Source organism: Squalius cephalus (genome assembly GCF_949319135.1).
Source record: "Squalius cephalus genome assembly, chromosome: 25".
Taxonomy (NCBI): domain Eukaryota; kingdom Metazoa; phylum Chordata; class Actinopteri; order Cypriniformes; family Leuciscidae; genus Squalius; species Squalius cephalus.
Window position 1 is genome coordinate 21,364,849 of NC_137146.1, and position 23,807 is coordinate 21,388,655.

Consider the following 23,807-nt stretch of genomic DNA (forward strand, 5'->3'; position numbering starts at 1 on the left):
TTGCGCATCTCACTGGACATTTCACTTTGAAACTGTCATGAAACGTGCACGACGCAACGTATTTTGCATTTTGCAAAAATGTTTCCACAGGTACGTTTTTCTAATGAGCCTGGGCTGTGTAGAATAGTTGTTTTCTTATGAGATTGGGTTCTCACTTTTGTTTGTTGAAGATTCAATCTGTAAATTGGAAAAACCAAATTCCTTTGGGAAAACCCAAATGAATCGGCCTGTGTTTTTAACTAGTATCTGTACTGATGCTCAAGTCTCTGTATGAGTAGATTGGTGTATGCAAAACCATCTTAGTACGAATGTAAATATCCTTGATTCTCTCCCCTCCAAACAAACCTCGAAAAAGTTGCACTTCCAGGCATCAGTGCTTCATGCAAGTCACCATCTCCTTTCCAGAGTTGTTTATGGATTAAATGGGCTTTTTAAGCATTTATAAAAGCAGATTAGTAACAGTGAATTATGCAGATGCATGGGGCAGATTATCCTGAGCTCAGATACTATCTCCTCTTTATCTGTCTCTGCTTGGAGTCTGAAGTTAAATATTCATGGCCGTTTAGTTTATAATTCTCTCTACCAGCCCAGTTTCAGTCAAGCACACATCACAGTAGATTGGCGTTGCATTAGCATGGGTTCACTGAGGTAAATGAGTTGTGCTGTCAGAAGAGCGTTCACTGTCCACTGCAAACAAGCGATAAATAAACAATACAAATGATCTTGAGATGACTCATTTTGTCCGTTCTGATGTTCAGCAGTTGCTTGTCATGTCTGTGGAAGCGGTAGGGCAGATGTAGAGCCGTTCCACAGGCAAATCACGCCCGGGCACCACAGATTTATGCTGCCCTAATTACACAAACAACATTCCTTGCCATGTATGCGGTGATAATGCACATCTGTCTCTGTTCTACATGCAGGAAATATCTGGGTAACCCAGGAGTCTCTGCTTTAAATGCATTGCCATGTTCTGCATGGAACAAACATGTAGCCAGAGATAACCATTCAGAAAAATTACATGGAGTCAATATCACCTCAGTATAAAATGCACCAGTTGGTGTAAGGAAGTAGTCCCATATAGGGGAAGGATGCATTTAGTTTGATGGTCTCCTTTAGTTGTTCTGTTGCCTATAAATAATGTTGCACCTGCATGTCAACTAACACTTAGTAGAGTATTAGTTGAGTATTAGTAGTGTAAACTGTTATGGGTTTACTGAATAAGGGGTTAAGGGTTAGTAAAATAAGTTGACATGCACTAAAAGTTACTTATAATCATTAGAATGTCTGTTGGGGACCATGAAAAATGGCAGATATTAAGCAGACAACCTACTAATACTATAATGAAGTTAGTTGACATGTAGGTGCAACATTACTTTTACGTATATCTAAAGGGGACCATCAAAATAAAGTGTTACCTAGGGGAATTAATTATTTTAAAGACGTAAGCAATGAGGTTGTTAATCAGTGTGCTTTTGTTAAAGCCTGTCTGTCCGCATTATTTCAATGTATTAAAAAAAAAAAATAAAAAAAAATGTTTAATAGCTGAATTCCTGGTGAAAAACTACATTACCCATGATTCTGCATAAAACCACCAACCAGAGAATTGCAACTAGCAAATCACACCAAAACAACACTTAAGTGCCTATTCACTCCATAAAGCTCTACAAAGGGACTGACTAATAGTCAGTCTCCCTATGTTCTCACAAATCTTTGTGATTAATAATAATATTCAATATAACAATCAATATTCAATATAATATTAATAATCAAAATATTTAAATCAATAGTTTTGTATTTCTCCATGGTTTTTATTTGATTATGCCATTCACAGTGCTTCTTGGGATTTTCCCTCCCTCATTGAAAATAAGTTTGCCTACTGTGCTGCCTACTGTCTATTTCTCCATTGGCTGGTGTTTAACTAAGGCATCATCCTAACTAAAATTCATAAGTTAGCACATGATGCTAAACTAACTATATTAATCACAAACATTAACGCCACATACAGATATTATGTGAAATTGTTATTTATTTATTTATTAGATGTAACTAATTTATTAAAATTTTAGCAAAATTATTCAGTACTGAGTGGCATTTCTCTTAATTTATCTGCCACTGTTCAGTACTGAGTGTCATTTCTCTTGACTTCAACCGCTAATATTTATTTATTTATTGAGTTCTGCAATGCATTGTGGTAATGCTTTCTCTCTGTGTGATACTTGCACTTTTTGAAATTTGAAGTTTCAAATTTTGAAGTTCCCACAAAGTTGGGAGCGTGAAATTGTCGAAAATGTCTTGGTATGCTGAAGTATTACGATTTCCTTTCACTGGAACTAAGGGGCCAAGCCCAACCCCTGAAAAACAACCCCACACTATAATCCCCCCACCACCAAACTTTACACATGGCACAATGCAGTCAGGCAATTACCGTTCTCCTGAAAAACCACCAAACCCAGGCTCGTCCATCAGATTGCCAGACAGAGAAGCATGATTCGTCACTCCAGAGAACACTTCTCCACTGCTCTAGAAGTCCAGTGGTGGCATGCTTTACACCCGACGTTTTGCATTGCACTTGGTGATGTAAGGCTTGGATGCAGCTGCTCGGCCATGGAAACCCATTCCAGGAAGCTCTCTATGCACTGTTCTTGAGCTAATCTGAAGGCCACACGAAGTTTGGAGCTCTCTAGCTGTTGACTCTGCGACTGAAAGTTGGCTACTTCTGCGCACAGTGCGCCCCAGCATGCACTGACCCCACTCTGTGATTTTACGTGGCCTACCACTTCATGGCTGAGTTGCTGTTGTTCCCAATTGCTTCCACTCTGTTATAATACCACTAACAGTTGACCGTGGAATATTTAGTAGTGAGGAAATTTCACGAATAGACTTATTGCACAGGTGGCAACCTATCACGGTACCGCGCTTGAGTTCACTGAGCTCCGGAGAGCGACCCATTCTTTCACAAATGTTTGTAGAAGCAGTCTGCATGCCTAAGTGCTTAATTTTATACAACTGTGGCCATAGAAGTGATTGGAACATCTGAATTCAATGATTTGGAGGGGTGTCCCAATACTTTTGGCAATATAGTGTATAAAATTGGGTTGCGGTTTTATGACCATAGGAAAATGTGAGTCCCATGGCCAAACCATATGAGAACCACACATTTTTGTATAGTTGTGTATTCTTGTAGAGCAGCTTAACCATGTATATCAGTATCATGTCCCCTGAATGCCCTCACTTGCCCCACATTCACTCTAAAGTTCAAACCCCAGCTACAGCTCTTCCTTACTTTCTCCCATGATCCTCTGCTGTAATCTGCCCATCACATCATACTGTACCAGGCCTGCCATGTGCAACTGCCACATAAATAACCCAGGCTGTCCGCCACACACACACGCACGCACAGGCTCATTCAAATCCACCTGTCAACTTGATGAAGCACTCGCCCGCAGGGAAGCATTGTTTACATTTTCACTCCACTCTTCGCAAAAGTGAGATTCTAATTATTTTCCCACTGTAAATTAAAGCCAAGTGGGACAGAACTGAGAAGCTGCAGATTCCAGTGGTGGAACGGCACTATATATAAACCGCTCTCAGGGAGACGGGTGGGTAGAGCACGAGAGGAAGGTCAGCGCTGTTTTGTCTTGATAACACAAGAGGAAAACAGCAGAGGTGCTCGTGGTGAAGGAATCTTAAAATCTGTGTCGGGGAAGCTACTTTGAACCTGTGTGTTTGCCAAGCTACAAGCTGATTTTAATTTAAAGAAATTCAACTACAGTCAAGCTAAATGTTTAAAGAATCTGTGAGCTACCCTTGAATCTAGCTACTAATGAAAATTATCTTCAGTAAACACATAGCTTTATATATACATATTCATAGCATTATATATAAAGTAACAATGAGATTCGGAGGGTGACAGCTTTGAACAGAAAAAGTGGTTACACTTTATTTTACAGTATGTGTAGGCCTACTTACATTGTCCTTACAGTGTATTTAACCAAAAAGGTAACTACATGGGTTAAGGTTAGGTTTAGGGATAGGTTCAGGGTTAGTATCTAGTTATAACCCAGTTATTGTAATTGCTATATTAAGTACAGTATGCACATGCACATGGACTGTAAAATAAAGCGCTACCGAACAAGTTATACAAAATACAGCTAAAAAAAAATAAAAAAAAATAGTTTTAGTTTGTAGTTAGTTACTCCCCCACCACCTTGTTTTACTGTCTGTGGTCATTAAAGCTGGGCCTGGAAATATTAAACTGATTGAAATATATAGGGATAGTTCATCCAAAAATGGCAATTCTGTCATCATTTGCACACCCCAAGTTGTTCCAAACCTGTATGAATTTATTTCTTCTGCTGAACATAAAATAAGACATTTTGAAGAATTTCGGTTGGTGTTGGGCCCTATTGACTTCCATAGATCCCCCCCCCCCCATACTATGGATGTCAGTGGGGCCCATCAACTGTTTGTTACCCATATTCTTCAAAATAGCTTATTTTGTGCTCAGCAGGAGAAATAAATTCATACAGGTTTGGAACAACTTGAGGGTGAGTAAATTATGACAGAATTTTCATTTTTGGGTGAACTATCACTTTAACATTAAATTCATCACGTGCCTCTGCTGTATTATATGTGGCTAATTTGAACGAATTCATACGACCTCACTCATACGAATTTGTACGATTTGTCTAAACCCACGTAATGGGTAGGTTAAGGGGCGGGGTCAGGGGTAGGTCATTAGTACGAATTCATACGAATTTGGCAACTCATAAAATATGTACGATTTAGCAAAAATTCGTACGAATTAACCACCTCGTAAAATTAATACGAATTGCCGTGAGATCGGGTTGACTGTGTCACCCCAATGCACTGAACAACAGAAGGAGATTGATCCAAAACAAAGTAAGCCTTACTGTCTAATGCTGAATCTCAGTGGGGAAAAAAAAAAAGAATTTAATAAGTGCCTTATTTGAAGTGCTTTTCAGTACATACATAGCAACTCTACATGCCACACAAATAGCACTTCTGAATTTGACGTTAGCATGTTGCTGAGCTAACAGTGGTATATTCTAATGAGCTTAAAAATACAGAGCACAGTAATATTGGGTAAAATATTACATTTGAATTGGATCAGCCTGTTTATTGATTTTCCCTTTTTTTTATTATTTTTTTTATTTTACTGAGCTTGTCACAATGAATTTTAAACACTAGGGTAGAACTTTATCACCCCCCCCCCACACACACACACACACACACAAAAATAAATAAATAAATAAATAAATAAATAAATAAATGTATAAATAAATATCTGCAATAAATGAGAAAAGCACAAAAACTACTGAAATATGTAGAGGATTGAAAAAAAAAAAATCCTTTGCATATTAACATGATTGTAAGCAGTGGGTTTCATCTGTTTGACTTTATTTTGTTGTTAGACTGTTTGTTCACCCTTTAGATATGTAGTTTGTACAGTATAATTAGTTGCATTTTGTTTTACACAAGAATAAATGGGTCCATTTGAAATCACTGAATAAATTTGGCTCTTTATGTCAGTATTTAAAAAGCAGCTCTCATCTGACTCTGAATCGGCACTGCAGTTATTACTCCATTAAACAGCAGCTTTCGTACACACTGGCTAGCATATTAGGGTTGTCGCGAGGATGCACCCGCACTTAAATAATGCACTTATTAAATTTCGAATATCCATTTTTACAAATATGGAGATGTGTAATCTCATTTGCTTGGGCACAGGCACAGGCTCATTTGGAGAGGAATGGAGCTCCAGCCTGTATTTTCACTTCCCGGACCCCAGCCTGTCTGTCCGTTTGCCGTAACGCCTCCAAAATCTGAATTTATGTTGCGGCTGGGAGACATGGTTTGATGTTTATAGTCCTCAAAGAAGCAATGGCTGTCTCTCCAGATTCAAATAAAGAGACTGATATGGACTCTATCAGATTTCTGAATACAGACGTCCACAATAAATCGAAGCTTGATTGGTTAGAATTAGGTTAGCTCACTTGAATGCTATCTGCTTAACCCACAGATGGGTTCCCTGAGAACAGCCAGGCATTGAGTGTGAGTCAAGCACTTACCGCCAGCGTGAAGACAGCGCTGGAGAAAAGCGCCCGCCAAGTATTTTAAGAAAAGGTTCAAAGGAATAACCATGATGCAGTGCGTGAAACGCTCAGAATACAGACTTTGTGATTTCTGACAGAGGAATTACACATGCAGATTAACCCCACTTGGTGCAAACAACCAAGACGAGATGTTGCTAAAGCGACAAAGAGGAGCACTTGAAATGTCACGTAATATGAAGCGCCAAACAACGGAGCCTTCAGTATCTGTCCAGACCACACATGAATCGTTCTGAGAACAAAATCTGAGTGTTTGCAATTTGCTCGCTGATGTCTTTCCGATGACGTTTGATGTGTCCTGTGACAAGGCACTCTGTATTTAAGAAGTGTCTAATTACGTGTGGTAATGACTCTCAATTTCCGACCTGTGTTTAGCCAACAGTCTTAAGTAGTTTGAAAATCGAAACGTGGGTACACAGCGAAATTAAAGTTCTCCTTCGCTCTGACCCTGCCTGACAAGGCCTATGTTTTTCCAGAGGAGTCGTAATTACTGAGCAAATTAAAGGGTCACCTTGAGTTTATAAACTCGTCTGTGGCCTGAAAAACTTCCTGCTAAAAGAGGGAAAAGAGAAACAGAGAGAAAGTGAGTCATGTGGTAATCTGAAATCAGGCCTGTCTGAGCCTGTTGACTTCTTCCAAACACCCCTCAAATTGTTTGTGGTCTCAGAGGATGAAGTCCTGTTTTCTTCTCAGCATTTGTCTTATTGGTCATCCAGACCTGCTGGACTGAGTGTTCATTTTGCTTTTAAGAGCCAAAAATGTCTGCTATAGAGCGTTGTAATGATGATGTGTTTTTGTAGGATAACCTTGAAGTTAGCATCACCCTGATTCCCGTACGGAGCCCCGCATATGACATGCGGTAAAAAAATTATAAATTATATTTTGGCCACAAATTAACAATCCTTTCCCACGAATTACTGATATGTCAGCATTTTTTACTAATTTGTTCCCTTGTTTTAAGTTAATTGTGCACAATATATCATAATTTGTTTCCTCCTTTTACTAAAACGTGGCCACGTTGTAATAATTTGTTCCCATGTTTTAGTTAAATCAAAGCGAGGGTACGGATTAGTCATGTGTGGGGCTTTGTATTCCCTAAACAAAAACCCAACAGCATTTATCTATTGGCTTTTGTATTGTTGCACAAATAATCTCTGACCAACAAAAGTTGATGATATTTACACGTTGTTCATCATGATATTCTTAAAAAATGAACAAAACTTTTATACACTTAAATACAATAATTCATTACATTTTATTTAGCGCTTTTCTCTGCACTCAAATCGCTTTACGTAGAAGGGGGAATCTCCTCAACCACCACCAATGTGCAGCATCCACCTGGATGATGCGATGGCAGCCATAGTGCACCAGAACGCCCACCACACACCAACGTATTGGTGGAGAGGAGACAGAGTGATAGAGCCAATCAGTATATGGGGATGATTAGGAGGCCATGATGGACAAGAGGCCATTGGACAAAATTTGTTTTGGATTTTTTTAATGACCACAGAGAGTCAAGGACTCGGTTTAACATCTCATCCGAACAGTACAGCAGACTACTTTGACAGTAGTGTCCCTGTCACTATACTGGGCCGTTAGGACCTACACAGATCACAGGGTGAGCACCCCCTACTGGCGTCACTAACACCTCTTCCTGCAGCAACCTAGTTTTCCAGGGAGGTCTCCTGACCAGGCTCAACCCTGCTGAGCTTCAGTGGGCAACCAGTTTTGGGCTACAGGGTGATATGGCTGCTGGCAAATACAATTGCCAGAAGTAAAACATCTAAATGTTGGTTTTGAACTTGCTACACCATGGTCGCACGATTTTCACTTCAGACTACTCTTTCAGTCTTCATGAAAAAAAAAAAAAAATCCTGAAAGTTTAAGTTAGTGTGCACAAATAGTGTGCAAGAATGTGATTATAAACATAATGAGGTTGTAAAGGCTGCCTTTTTTAAGGCAAGTAATAGCTTTTGACAAACATCACAAGGGTATATTACTGGTGTATTTAATTTTGTAAATTAAAATGTGAAAATATCTTGAGCTTGTGTTAACCACAGACCTTATATTAGGCATTTAAAAAAAAAAACAAAAAAAAAAAACATGTAACGAACCCATTGACTTCTGGACGATGCAACTGGAAGTGCTAAAATGCTCGTTTATAACTCGTAATACATCGTCCCTGCAGAACTTTATTATGACTTTTCTCTTTCTATAATTTTATAATATATACAAATATATACAAATAATTCATTTCAGGGTTATACAAGACCCTCCATGTTGGAGGTTTTTTTTTTTTTTTACACTTTGATATATTCTGTAGTTCTGAATGATATTCATGTACCAAATTATTTACATGACACTCCAAAGTACACCAAAACACCATTGTAATATTTTTGTTAGACCTAAAAAGAATGGTGAGTCTTTGCACATAACGTGGTGTGACAGTGCATTCACACATATGTTTGAGAAATGATGAGTATATGTATAGTGTGCGTGTGTGTGTTTGAGGTCAGAGGGGGGTGTGTGTAGCAGTGCTGACACTAGTGTGAAGCTGGCCCAGTTGGGTGAGAGGCGCTGTGATCTTCACACACCAATGCATCTGAGATCCATGACCTATATAGCATGTTACACGCTCTGCTTGTCTCCTGTGTTCCTCTAATAGAGCAGGGCAGTGCATTACAGGTACAACACACACAAGGGACCCGTGCACACAGATCAGAGCCATCCCTCATGACATAAGACCTGCTGAGACACTTAAGATCTGATTTAATCACAACATCTGATTTTTTTTCATTTTATGTTGTTATTTTGTATGTTTAGGTCTGTTTGTGTCTGTTGCTGTTTTCAGTGTCCTGTCTGCCTGAGTGGATTGCGGTTGTTGCTCTGTATAGCTTTGTTTTTAATCTCTATTCTCTATATTTCCTTGCTGTTTATATTGCTTAATATAACTTGATCATCACAATGTATCTGGTATTATCTAATATTGTCTGTCACATTAATCTAACATTGCTAGCTTTAATCTAAATCATTAGCACAACGCGCTAGCGTTTCGCTAGCCTGTTAACCTGCCATCCGTGCTTGCATTTCTTTTTTACTCGCTCGCGCCTTTTACGAGTTCATCAAACAACTGTGGTGAGTCGGATCAGTCAACAAACACAGTGAGCCATGTTATCTTCTCCTGTTATTGTCATTTGCACTGCCTGCCACATGTATAGCATAGAGTACCTAACATCAAAGCAAATTTAAAATGCAGGCTAATGCTAATCGTAACTTGTGAGCCATCCACTGCGCTCCGTCTCTTCACCCCACGGCTCTGTCTAGCTCTGCTCTCTCTCAGGCTCCACCTCGGCCCTCAGTCGCTCCCGCTCCACCTCAGCTCTCCGGTACCCTGGTTCCACTTTGGGGGGGAGTCATCGTTACGGCTCCGTCGCAGCCTCCGAAGCCTACTGTGTCGTTCTGGTCCATCTGCTCTCTGTCTGGGCTCAGGGCTCCCTTTTCATTGACACCGTCTCCATCCATCGTCTCCATGGCTTCATCGAAGAGAATGGGTCATCCCTTCCTCGACTCCACCATGGGGCATCACCCTGGCTGGACTCTGAGTGCGTTGTGTGATTGCTAACCACGCTGGAGGATGGAAAAGCTACTACTTTTGTGTGTGCTACTGTCATCATTACGACAGCAAACATCTTCTATTACTACTTGGACAGTACATTTTTCAATTAATTAAATTAAATTGAGTATATTTAGGTTTATAACTGGTCTGATTCTCACCTTATTGATGAATAGGAATTGTAGTTTGCGAGTAAAGATGGAAATTCCTGCATTAGCGTCAGCTGCCTCCGTAATAATCTTCTGATACATGCAGATAAATGTATTAGGTAGTCTATTAGCAAAAGTGTTTTTCTTCCTGTCTCTTTAAAACAAAAAGTGTTGCATTGTAAATTAAGTAAGTGTGCTCCGTCCCAGAACGTGAAGTGCAATGTGAGTGCATGCCTGCGAGGGATTGGGGATAATCGCACCAGGGCACGGTACAGGGCAACCGTACCCAGTGTGGGTACACGCTTAGTTTAGGGTCCAGTTCTGACTATTAACTAACAATTAACTACGACTTTTGCATCAATAAACCCCTAATTAATGCTTATTAATAGTTAGTAAGGTAGTTGTTATGTTTAGGTATTGGGTTGGATTAAGGGATGTAGAATATGGTTATGCAGAATAAGGAATTAATATGTGCTTTATAAGTATTAATAAACAGCCAATAATATGCATGCTATAATAAGCAACCATTTACTAGTGAGAATTTGACCCTAAACTATAAACTAAAGGGTTGCTATATGCTTAAAGCATTAATTTATTTTAAAAGAAAAACAAAATATTAAACCCAAACTTTTAAACTTTTGCATTTGTATCCAATTATGTCATAAAGTCAACATGAAATGCCACATTTTACTTCCATAATTTGAAACAGGATAATCAACAACAACAACCAAACATGTAGTGGGACATGATTGTTTTTTTTTATCATCGGGAATTGATTGGATGGTGAACAGTGGTCTTTATAGACCATGGGTGTCGAAACTCGGTCCTCGGCCCAAATTTTGATCAGTTTTTTTTTTTTCTTCATTAGAATGAATTGTGCACAAAGCAAACAGGATCTACGATGAGGTTGTGGTTGATATAATTTCCAGTTTCATTCATGCTACTGGAAATGCAAGGTCAACTTGAGCACTCTGTAGTTGTGTAGTAGGTCTTCGAAGTATTCCAAACATAAAGAAAATTTGCATACTGTGCAAAAATAGTACAAGTAGCATGCTTTTCCAAGCATGGCCTTTAACACCAGCATTAATGAGTGATACGGGCCAGTAGTTTCTTTGTTTTTCCTTTCCCTCGTTTAAGGATTAGGCTGAAGCAGGTTATTATCGACTGTTGTTGGTTAGTGTCGTGTCAGGGTCAGAGGCTGTGTGAGTCATTCAGAAACCTGACACGCTGCATTCCTGCATCTCTCAGCCAGAGCTCATCACCTCCCAAGCACAGCTGTAAATTACAGACCATTACTGTCAACTATCCAGGTTTGCATTCATCTCAGTGAGCACTGAACTGTGGCCGCAGGTAGGGCAGGTAATTGCGTCAGGGTAAGCATTCGTGCAAGCATGCAGTTGTACTCAGATACACCATTGGTCTGTACACACACACACAAACACGTGCAGCTACATGAATGTGAAGTTGTAGTCTATTTTTTGCTTTCTTTGCGCTAGCATTGTCCAGTAAAATATCAATATACCACATTTTGATACCACAGCAAAGCATATGCCAATCAACACACTTTAATTGAAAGTTATTAAATTGTTCAAATGTAATATGCAAATAAACAAACTGATTTTATTTATTTTTTTTTCATGCAGTTAAATGGTAAAAAATAAAGAACATTGAAATAAATAAAGAGCAGTTTTTTGTTATTAATGACAGCGGGATAGTCTACATTTAAACTGCAAAGGCCTAACGCACCAATTAGATATTTTGACAAAAAAAAAAAAAAAAAATCTCTCTCTCCATGTGGTTTTCATTCATTTACAGAGATGGCAAAAAATATTGTCACCTTTTCACCTTTTTTTTCATCCAAATAATCCACTATTTAAAATGTTTGGAATTGTTTGCAATATTTTGAAATCCTCATATGCATGTCTTAAGTGAGCAGGTGAAAAAAAAAAAAAAAAAAACATTAATTAACTAAATCTTTGGTAATATATATATATATATATATATATATATATATATACCATAATCTTCTTTTGTCTTCATTTTTTGGGTGAACTATTTCTTCAATGAAAAGTTTGTCTTAAATGCATATATATATATATATATATATATATATATATATATATATATATGTGTGTATGTATGTATGTATTTATGTATTTATTTATTTATTTATTTATTTATTTATTTATTTATTTTTGGCCATACATTGACAGTCAGTAGGGTCCAGTGTTGTTTTTAGCCCTACTGATTCATCTACACTTTCTGTAGAGCATGTGTTTAATTTTAAAAGCTGTAACTCTAGCTGTAATACTTGGTACCACAATACTGTATATATATTTGAATCATGTGCGTATGTGTGGGGGTGTATGTGTCTCATTAGGTGGCAGTGTATGACTACATCTGGACGGAGGAGGAGCCTGTGGTAGGATTGGCACCGCCTGTAGGCATGCCCATTACAGGATGCGAGACAAGCACCCATCTATCCATCTACACACTGCACTTGAACGGCCTGCGCCAACATTACAGACACTTCCTGAGACAACCTGATGGAGCCATTATAGAGGTGGGCATCTTCTATGGCAGAATCCTAAAGTGAACTTTAAGAGTTAGTTCACCCAAAAATTTAAATTGTCATAATTTACTCACCCTCATATTGTTCCAAACCCGACTTTCGTTCATCTTCGAAACACAAATGAAGATATTTTTAATAAAATCTGAGCTACTTCTGTCCCTCCATTGACAGCTACGCAACTACCACTTTGCCGCTTCAAAAAGTTCATAAAGAGATTGTAAAACTAATTAATATGTATTAAGCAGTTTAATCCAAATTTTCTGAAGAGACCCAATCCTTTTATATGATGAACAGATTCAGTTTAGGCTAATATTCTCATATAAACATTGATCAATGAACATAAACAAAAGCTCAACTGTACATGCTTGATGTGCAAGAACAAAACTCTTGCGGGAGCTCAAACGCGCCGTGTAACACGAGAATGAACCTCATTGGTTCTTGCACGTCAAGCAAGGATGCTTGAGCTTCCGTTTACCATAACTGATGTGTGAGTTGATGAATGTTTATATGTGAATAAATGCCTATATTAAATCTGTTCTGGTATAAAGTGATTGTGTCTCTTAAAATAATTTGGACTAAACCACTCAATTCAAATGGATTAGTTTTACAAGCTCTTTATGAACTTTTAAAGCAGGCAAAGTGGTAGTTGCGTAGCAGTCAATGGAGGGACAGAAAAAATATATTATTTAAGATAAATTCATTTGTGTTCCAAAGATGAACGAAAATCGTAAGGGCTTGGAAAGACATGAGGGTGAGTAAATGACAAAATGTTTGTTTTTGGGTGAACTTACCCTTTAATAAGTGACTGTCTCAGAACGCTCTATATGTGTCACACATATGACATTGATTAACAAAACACAGGTGATACAGATAACGAAGATTGACTAAACAGGTGATACAACTGAACTGATAATAACAGTAACCATGGAAACGAAGGAGTGGCGGGAAAAGAACAAAGGAAAACAGGAACAAATCAAAACACAAACTGAAAGTCCAAACAAACACTGACACGTGACAATATGCACAACACACAAATTGTGCTCCTCACGTGTCGGTCACCCAAGAATTGATCAGTCACAATTGATCACAATTGAGCCTAACATTAGCATGTTGCTATGCTAACAACACAAAACAGAAAAGAACCTTACCTTTTTCATTGGATTGAAGAATTTTGCACACTTTTCAGTATTAAATGTGCATATTTTTTCTAGACCATCCAGCATCTCACTGATTTACAATATGTTGTGATATTGCCTCATCTGTGAAGGATACATACAATTCTTCCTCAGGTTTTAGCCAAAACAATCCGAAATGGCAGCATACTGATGCTGTCTACACTGGAATTTTTTTTGTTGTTTTTTTTTTTTGTGGACACAATTTTCACTTATAAACTGCTACAAAATTTCACAAACAATTACAACTTAAAATTTGAATTAGAATAACTGAAATAGTATTTTCTTTTAAAATGTCCACCAATAATGTTTATTTAATTTACAACAAGAAAAATCATTTTTACAGTGTATCTTGTGAAAAAAGTCTTCTTGTCCAAGTCACTAGGTTTTGGAACTGAGCTAAAGAATGCTAAAGAATGGGGTATTGTCACGTTCACCACAGGCAACCAATGCATATCGTTCATGAATGTATCACTCACACCTGGCCTAGGTGCTAATTCTTTCTTCCTTTGGTTAATCTAGGAATCTATAGCAGGATATATTCGCTAACCTCCGCCCATGGCTTCACACGTTATTAAATGCAGTGGAACAGCAGGGCGCAGACTGCCGTCCAGATTGCTGTCTAATTAAATGTACCACTGATTCTGCTTGGTAACAACTGCAAGCACATGAATTAACTCCCATCCCCCCCGAGAACAACCTGGATCATCCTAACAAAATTAATATTTTAGAACTTCCGTGTCAAAAACAGCAGATTTATGCTGCATGCGCGTCAACGGGTCGCTTGCAGGCAGTGCGGTCGGTTAATGGCGTCCTGAGCTGTTTTGTGACTGATGAGAGCACCACTGAACACGCCACATATTTATCAGTCTGAGGGGTGGCCCTGGAGAGCTGCAAACACAAACACATCAGTGATGATACTAAACAACAAAACACTTGACAAGCTGTCAAAAATTCCTAAACTTTGTCCATGTTTGTAAGACCAAATTCTGTATAATAGCATTCAAAAATAGCAAATCATACAAACTCATATCTAGATATACAATAGGTTCTGTAAATGGCAGCTTTGTAAAGTTCACTCTTGCAAAGATATAGTGATTTTGACGAAAAACCATCTGAAGGCCCAAAAAGTCTTCGATTTTGTTTTTGGAATCTGTTCCAAACCCATTTTACTGCTGTATGCATGTTTCAATTCATTTGTTTGTTTGTTTGTTCATTCCTGCATTCATCCATGTTAAATGTTAGCATTCAGGCCGTCAATGTATCATATGAACAGTTTCCACACAAAAGCAGTTGATTCAGCACATTGAGGCATGTATTTATTTATTTAAAAATAAAGAATATACACTAAAAAATGCTGGGTGGTTTCAACCCAACTTTGGGTCAAATATGGACAAGCCCAATTTAAATTTTTAAATTACAATTTTAACCCAACATTTGGGTTTGTCCATATTTGACCCAAAATTGGGTTAAAACAACCCAGCATTTTTTAGAGTGTATAAATGCATTATTATTATTATTATTAAAAATGATTGATTTTGCACAATAAGAGTGTGCATAATAAGAGTATTAAGAAAGTAATCTTTGATTTCATGTGGATTTCCGCACTGAGTGACTTTGATTATTTTAGGAGGGGGTTGTGTATAGTGTTTGTGGCTGGCTCAGCAGAGGGAAGTGTCAGGCCATATCTGGAGTGTGTGATGGGTGTGGCGGTGGGCAGGCTGACACACGAAAGACGCTGATAGCATCAGTGCCGTCCACCCCAGGGCACATGCGACAGCCACGCCAGCACCCAGACAGCATTGCCAACCTACAACACTAACTCTAACTCGTTCTCAATGTATTTAATGTAATGTTATCATCTAGAAGTAATCAAAGCTCTAGAACACAAAGTGACCTGAAGATTTACAATTACAGCTACGCATGTAGTAGCTAATTTAGGTGTTGGACACTGGGATATGAGCAAGGGTTTAAGTACTTCAGGATACACTTTAGTATTATTTGGGGGGGGGAATATGTACTTTTTCCTCAAATTTTATTGAAACTGAATATTTGAATATTTACCCAATTTCTTAAGTGTATAGTAAGCAGTCTAACAACCACAAAAAAAAAAAAAAAAGTCTGCGGCTGAATTTAAATAAAACCGCTTTTTCTAGAACAGTGATATATGACTGGAGCGTTCAAGGTCAGAATTGTTTAAGGGGGTGGGCCTTCATATGTTGCCATGATATTGATCATATATATACTGTATATATTTTAACAGTGCATGACACAATAAAATGTCTCTTCCTATTATCAAGTATGTCAGTATAAACATTACATGAATTATAAACATTAAAATAATGTTACCTATACATGTCCTCCTGCTATATTAGTCTGAGACAACATAACGTCTGTTTAAAAACGGAGATGAACTCATCATAATCAAGTTTCTCTGTCAGTTTGTGTTAAAGGAATCGCCCGGGTTCATTGCTAGACTTGGATTCTTGCAGCAGTACAATTGGGATATTTGAAATGATTTAAGCTACAGTATTAACTGATTGATATTGGCTATACCTATTTCAAATTCAACTTTTGCAAGTTTTACAACCTTGCATCGTAAAGATATCATTGTGGACGGGACAAACAGAAACTTACAAATCATGTTTAATGTTTTATTTTCACATGCGTGATGATATGCACCTATTGGGAGAGGAAAAACTATAGGAAACCACCTGCCATTGACCACTGAAACTTGCATTTAATCATTGTTTTGTTTTGTTTTTTTCTACAAAGTTATAGAAGCTTCGCCACTGGATTGGAGTCATCTTCTCATTATTTCTTTACAAATTTTGTTTACACATTTTTATTGCACCATTGAAGTTGATTAGATCCGAATACATACATTCTGTGCACAAACCCATAATTACAGGGGATTTAGGTTTCAATGAAGATAAGCTTTGTCAGCATGCAACAGAAAAGTGTGCAGTTTAATCAGTTGCAATGTTGCGGCAACTTTATGATCCTCTTGTGATGTTTCTATTAAAGTTAGAGATCCTTTAAAAGCAAACATTACTTAAGCAGATGTTTTCCGTTCCTGAGTAACTACAAATTAGGCAGATAATAGCTCCGATTTTAATGCAGCACCAATAACTTCTTCAGTTCCGATTGGGCCAACATCCACCTCATATGTGGAAACAAGATGGCGTTGGACATAAACGCGTGTGAATTCATTAGGGCTCGTGCTAAAACGGCAGTAGGTTTATGTGCGTGAGCGAGTGTCTTTCCTCTCGGGCTAGTGTTTAAGTGTCTGCGGCCTAAGAAAGCGGCACTCTGGCCAACTGTGCTGCATCATCTCTTGTTCCCATATGCCGTCTGCAGCATATGTGAAGCCTGCCGCCACTTCTGTAAAACTTCCATTAAAAATGCACAACTACAGCTCCAACAGCTTGAGTATTACCTCTGCACAAATTATTAATGCTCGGCAAAACCGCTGATGAGCACCCAGCATGCATTAAACACACTCACTTTTGCCAGCCTGTTTTTGTCATGTGGCTTTTGAGGTTTTGAAGCATGCGGCACTGTTTGTGTTTCTGTGTGTCTTTTGTTTGTCCTTGAATGCAGCAGACTCTTTAAATAGACGCCGTGTGGCAATCGTCTGGTATCGAAAGGTGCTAACGATTAAATGCTAGTGACTTTTGCCTAACAACACAGATAGTTTTAGTGACACGGTGGTGCTGGATACTATCTTCTGCATGTTATAGAACTTGTATTGATAGTGGAAACAGGAGCTAGTTGTTACTCCTGTGAATATTTTCAGGGTAATTTTATTTTCAAGTGAATTTCTGAATTTGACACAAAAATCTTAAAGTCTTGAATGCAGAAAACATTTAATTTCTCAGTGAAACAGCAAAAATGTCAAATTTGACATACACAAATTGATGAATTATGAATTAATGAATTATATAAAATTACTACATATAAAACTACTGCTGCAGTTTTTTAAAGGGTTAGGTCACCGAATAATAATAATTATCATCATTTACTAACCCTCATGTCATGGCCCATGAGACTTCCGCTAATCTTCGAAACATAAATGAAAATAATCAGAAAAAAATCTTAGTGATTTATGTCCCTCAATTGAAAGTCTATTCCACATAAACTTCAACTCTTCATAAAGTTCATAAAGAGATGTTAAAAGAACTCCAAAGCAGTTTAAACCGTTTTTTTTTTTTTTTTATGAGACACAGTTGTTTTATATTAAGAACATATTTAATTTAGTATTGACCAATGCACATAGAGCACATCAAATTTGGTAAACAAAAGGTAAAAGTAATAGTTTGACACGTGAGTACCAATGAGGTTTGCTCTCGCATGTTACGCAGGCATGTTTGAGCTTGCGCAAGAACCAGTGAGGTTTCAAAGCAAGTACAGTTGAGCTTCCACTTACCATATTTAATGAGCTCTTTATATGTGTGTTGATCAATGTTTATATGTGAATAAATGGCTAAATTAAATCTGTTCATCATATAAAGTGATTGTGTATCTTCAGAAGACCGACTGGACCGAAAGTCAATAGGGTTTTGGAATGACTTGGGGATAAGTATAATGACAGGATTTTCATTTTGGTATGAACTACCCCTTTAAATACCCTAGTTCAAACTTTCAGTTAAAATCTAAAATATTTATAAAGCTTTATAGACTTTTGTTGTAATATATGATACAGTGCAGTTTTATTGGATTTGCTTGATGATATTGGAGTTCCAAAAAAGGTCATACTTTATGATTACTCACTATGACTAATTAGTACTACTGCTAGAGAAAACAACCATTTATGTAACTGAACTTTTGATTCAAAACCTGAAATTTAGCATTTATGACATCTAGTCCCAGTCACCCCTATGCCATTAATTATGTGTGTTATTAGTGTGTTATTGAACCAAGGCATGTCCAGAGATTTCTTCAACCTGGGGTGGTCATTTGCTCCCAGTGCAGGCAATGAAGTAAGAATCGTGACATTTTATGTGTCATATCTTTCTTTGGATAATGGTGTATCAGATCCTCCATTAAAGTCCTTCTGTTGAGCTCACATTTATGAGTCAGAGCTCAGGACAGCCGACTGAAGCCACATTGACCCAGATTAGCATTTGAATTTGAAATATTTAACCTTTAAAATAATCCTGCAGCTAGAATCATTGACAAACGACCCCAGTTCCTCCTCTCGTGTCTGCTTATAATCACTGTTCTTTATGTTTGACTATGTCTCATATGCCATGAGGTCAACTGCAAAAATAATAGTAAAAAAAAAAAAAAAAAAACCTTCATACTAATTATATTTAACTTGTTGTTCTTGTTTAATGGGGCTAGAAGAAGGGGCTATTCAAATATGTTGCATGCATGTCATTTTTCCATTGCAAACTTATTTATGTGAATTGAACAATATCTTGCAGTTGTGATGTGATTTTGTTCTAACCAGCCACAATAAGCAACAGAACATGTTTGTTTTTAGTTTTTATTTGTGCAGTGCTGAACTGGACTGTTGTGTCAATTTATTTAATATATTTTTGAATGTTACATACTGCCGTTTTTTGCCCATTATTGTTTCCAACACTATGGCTGCCATGTTCATTATTAACTAGCACAGTTTCAGGTTGCTTACATGTTAGTTTAAAGGTCTACATAACCAATAATTGTAATTATTGCAAATGAGTTAAATGCAATCCAATTACAATCCAACTTTTGACAGAATATCCACTTCCAATTCATTAGCCACTATACAGTAGATACATTACTAGAAGAACAAACTGCAGTAAATGGTAAAACTATCTGTGCTACAAATCAGCGTGTATGTTTATGATAATAAGTTGTAATATGAAAACAAAAACCAGTTTGCTAAATCAAGCAGCATAATGGACTGTTTTTGTACAGCTAAAATAACTGGAAGCAGATGACACCGGAATCCTTGCACTTTCAATGTGGATGCATGCTAATTGTGGGAAAATAACCTTATAATAACCAAAATAATAGTTTTGAATAACCTTTGATTATTAAGTTTTCTTACATTGAGATGAAGTTACAAAGCAAATCTGAATAATTAGTTTAAACGTGTTGTTACAGGTGATGGATGATTCTGAGAGTAAAGAGTTTCAGACATCAGAGGTGCATGAGGAACATGAAAGGATGAAGAGTGTGACACACTGCAGAGAGAGGAAGAGGAGAAAACCTGCCTGGCGTGAGTATCAACACCAAACCGAGATGCAAATGAATGTAGATTAAGATAAACAGTTATAGGATAATGGTGCTGGAAGTTATTTGTTTTTTTAAATTGTTTGTGTTGTGTGTTAAAGGATCGCACAGGGTTGAGCCTCTTGGAGGAATTGCCTGTGACTCAAGCAATGGAATTAAAGAGCCCAGCCCATAACCTGAAGTAGCCAATGATGCTTTACAGTACATTTGTGTATATATATATATATATATATATATATATATATATATATATATATATATATATATATATAGGGCTGTCAAACGATTAATCGCGATTAATCGCATCCAAAATAAAAGTTTGTTTTTACATAATATATGTGTGTGTATGGTGTATAATTATTTTCTATATATAAATACACACACATGCATGTATATATTTAAGAAAATTTGTTATTTATATATAAAATATTTATATATAATATAAATTATATATAATATAAATATATATATACACAGCATATACATGCAAATATTTCTTAAATATATACATGCATGTGTGTGTATTTATATATAGAAAATAATTATACACCATACACACACATATATTATGTAAAAACAAACTTTTATTTTGGATGCGATTAATCGCGAATAATCGTTTGACAGCCCTAATATATATATATATATATATATATATATATATATATATATATATATATATATATATATATATATATATATATATATATATATATATATATATGTATATATATATATATATATGTATATATATATATGCCCATGTTTTCAAAAATGAAAATTCTGTCATTTACTCACCCTCAAGTTGTTCTAAACCTGAATGAATTTCTTTCTTCTGCTGAACACAAAAGAAGATATTTTGCAATATATTGGTAACCGAACAGTTTATAGGCCCCATTGACTTCCATGGTATGGAGAAAGAGAAAATACTATGGAAGTCAATGGGGCCCATCAACTGTTTGGTTACCGACATTCTTCAAAATATATTCTTTTGTGTTCAGCAGAAGAAAGAAATTCATACAGGTTTGGAATAAATTGACGGTGAGTAAATGATGACAGATTTTCTTTGGGTGAACTATCACTTAAAAAAACGAATGTAAAGACGAGAACCGACTATATACATATATATATATATATATACTGTATATATATATATACTGTATATATATATACTGTATATATATAGTGGCTTTCATGTTTTCAGATTTTTGTGTCAGATCTCTAAGGACAGAAGTAGAAAACTAATACCAGACGTGAAAGAAAAGTGCAATACATAAAAGCTAAGGCAGTTCATCACCCAGAAAACAATGTAAAGTAAAAGTTCCACGAAGACATGAATGCGGGTCGTTTGGTCTTCACTGCTGCTTCAACACCATGAAAAATGACGATTCTAAAAGTCACTTATCAAGACACAGTGATAAAATATCAATATTGGGGCCACATTAAGCAGGATAATATTCTGTCTGCCTTGATTTGTATTGAGTATGTGTCTGCTGCCCGGTGCTTGACGTAATGAACTCGCCCACAAATCAGCCCTTAATGGGGCCCTACTTATATATACTGCTTAATTAAAGGTTGTGGGCTTATTAACATGTGTCAGCAGTGGCGGCTGTGCGAGATTGAATCTGTTCGTACGGAGCCAGGTTGTAAAGGTTTTATAGATAACCTATCATTATTAAAGCCCATTGCTTAATATCAGATCTTAATAACCTGTCATTTTCATTGATGATGATTTTCTTTATGGGCGGCCATTATGATCCAAAGTTGCGGCTGTTTAGGGAAAAGCTGTTTGGGACTCTCAGCACCTCAGCGCTTATGACTCTCATGTGCTCATTGAACTTTCTGTCTTTTATGCGACAAGAGAGCATCAGTGAGTAGTGACCAGAGGGCTTTTAGCTCAGAACAGCCCAGCTGAGATGAGCCTTCATCTGTTTCTCTCTGTTTCTCTCTCTCTCTCTCTCTCTCTCTCTCTCTCTCTCTCTCTCTCTCTCTCTCTCTCTCTCTCTCTCTCTCTCTCTCTCTCTCTCTCTTTTCTCTCTCTCTCTCTCTCTCTCTCTCTCTCTCTCTCTCTCTCTCTCTCTCTCTCTCTCTCTCTGTGTGTGTGTGTGTGTGTACAGTTCAAACTTCTTCCCTGACCAGCATCAGAAACACATATTGAGCCCATCAAACTAATTCATATCCATCATGCATTCTTGCATTTTATTACAACCGATAGTAGATGGTATGCAATATCTATATACTAAACTACTTTTTTTTTATATTTCTTTTGTAATTATTATAGATAGATTATTATAGAAAATGAAAATAAGAACACTTCCTTGAATTATAATTGTTTTTTTTTTTATTCATACCACATTCATACCACAAGACTATTTAAGTATAAAATAAAATGACGGTAATAGGTAGGTTAATCCGAAATCAGATTTTCCTAAAGGTAAATATAAGTGTACTCAAGGTTGTGTAGTTTAATCAAGGAACTGTAACATGATAAACTGATAAAAACAAAAACATTCAGGTCTGGGGGAATAATTGTCCACTGTATTCAGGTTGTATTACAGGAAGTTTATATAAACTACCATTCAAAAGTTGGGGGTCAACTTGATATTTTTGTTCAGAAAAGATGCATTCAATTTATCAAAAATAATCAATACATTAATGTTACAAAAACAAATCTATTTGAAATAAATGCTCTACTATTAGAAAACTGGGGCACAGCAATTTACAATTGTGTATAATCTTGAGCATCAAATCAGCATATTAGAATGCTTTCTGAAGGATCGTGTGATATTGAAGAATGGAATAATGGATAATAATTCACCACTACACTTTCACTTTTTCAATGTAAATAATATTTACAATGTTTTGACTGTATTTTTGAAAAAGTTCTGTGAGAGTGACGTTCACTCCATATGACCAGCACTTCAAATATTTGATAGCTAATGACAAATACTGTTTCATATTGATTTAAAATTCAAACGGATCCCCAGCAGCAGTTATTTCTGCGAAAGATGCCGGTGGGTTCTCTGTTCTGTGTTTTTGCTGATTTCAGTGAAAAGAGAAATCAAACCATGGTATAGGAATTACAACTTTTTGAAGTATGTTCTTGCATACACAGTCCTGCTGGTACTTAAACATGAAAAGGAAACACTTTGTGTAATTCTATATTTAAGTATCCCTGCTGGTATTGAATATAGAGAGAAGGTGACGGGCTGTATTGTTGGGCTCTGACTCTGCTTAGTTCAATTAAACTACACAAAGGCTTTTCAAATATTCAGATTTGACTTTAGGGAACTTTGCATTTTCTCTTTAAGATATGTAGCTGACGAACATTTTTAAAAATGTACTAACATTTATACAATGTTAGGTGAGTGTGTGTAGCTGGAATTAAGGTATTCTCATAAGAATGGATTTAAACATCATCAGATTTTGATCAATTACTTTACAACCCTGTTTTAGCTCCCAAAAACATGAGCCTTGTGCAGGAGCCAAGATAAAAACAGTCAGTGACTCGAGGCCGTGTGTTTCACTGATTTTACAGCAGTTAAGGGCATTTTGTGTTAGAACATATGCAAGGCTTTTCGATGCTTTTAATAATACCATTAAAAAAATTGGTATCACTTTATTTTGATGGTCCCTTTTGAACATTCTGTTGACTATGTAAGTAACGTTGCACTTATGTGTCAACTAACTCTTATTAGAGTATTAGTAGACGGTCTGCTTAATATCTGCTAACTCTTTATTGTGATGGTCCTCCAACAGACATTCTACTGACTATAAGTAACTTTGCAACTACATGTCAACTTATTCTAACCCTAACCCTAACCCACTACACTCTAAAAACTGCTGGGTTAAAAAATAACCCAACCTTAACCACACCGCTGGGTCACTATTGGACAGAACACGCGCTGGGTTGGTTTGACCCAAGTGCTGGGTTTTACCATTTAA

General features: G+C 36.8%; 1 protein-coding gene across 1 annotated transcript in view; it reads left to right on the forward strand.

The window, feature by feature from the left end:
- The window catches only part of ofcc1 (orofacial cleft 1 candidate 1), a 99,786-nt gene extending 79,739 nt beyond the window's left edge, over positions 1 to 20,047 (forward strand). Inside the window, exons 17-19 of the mRNA XM_079863676.1 lie at positions 12,277 to 12,459; positions 19,737 to 19,851; positions 19,967 to 20,047. Of these exons, the coding sequence (XP_079719802.1) occupies positions 12,277 to 12,459; positions 19,737 to 19,851; positions 19,967 to 20,040 (372 nt within the window). The 3' untranslated portion in view covers positions 20,041 to 20,047. The remainder of the gene's footprint in view (positions 1 to 12,276; positions 12,460 to 19,736; positions 19,852 to 19,966) is intronic.
- The last annotated feature ends 3,760 nt before the right edge of the window (positions 20,048 to 23,807 follow it).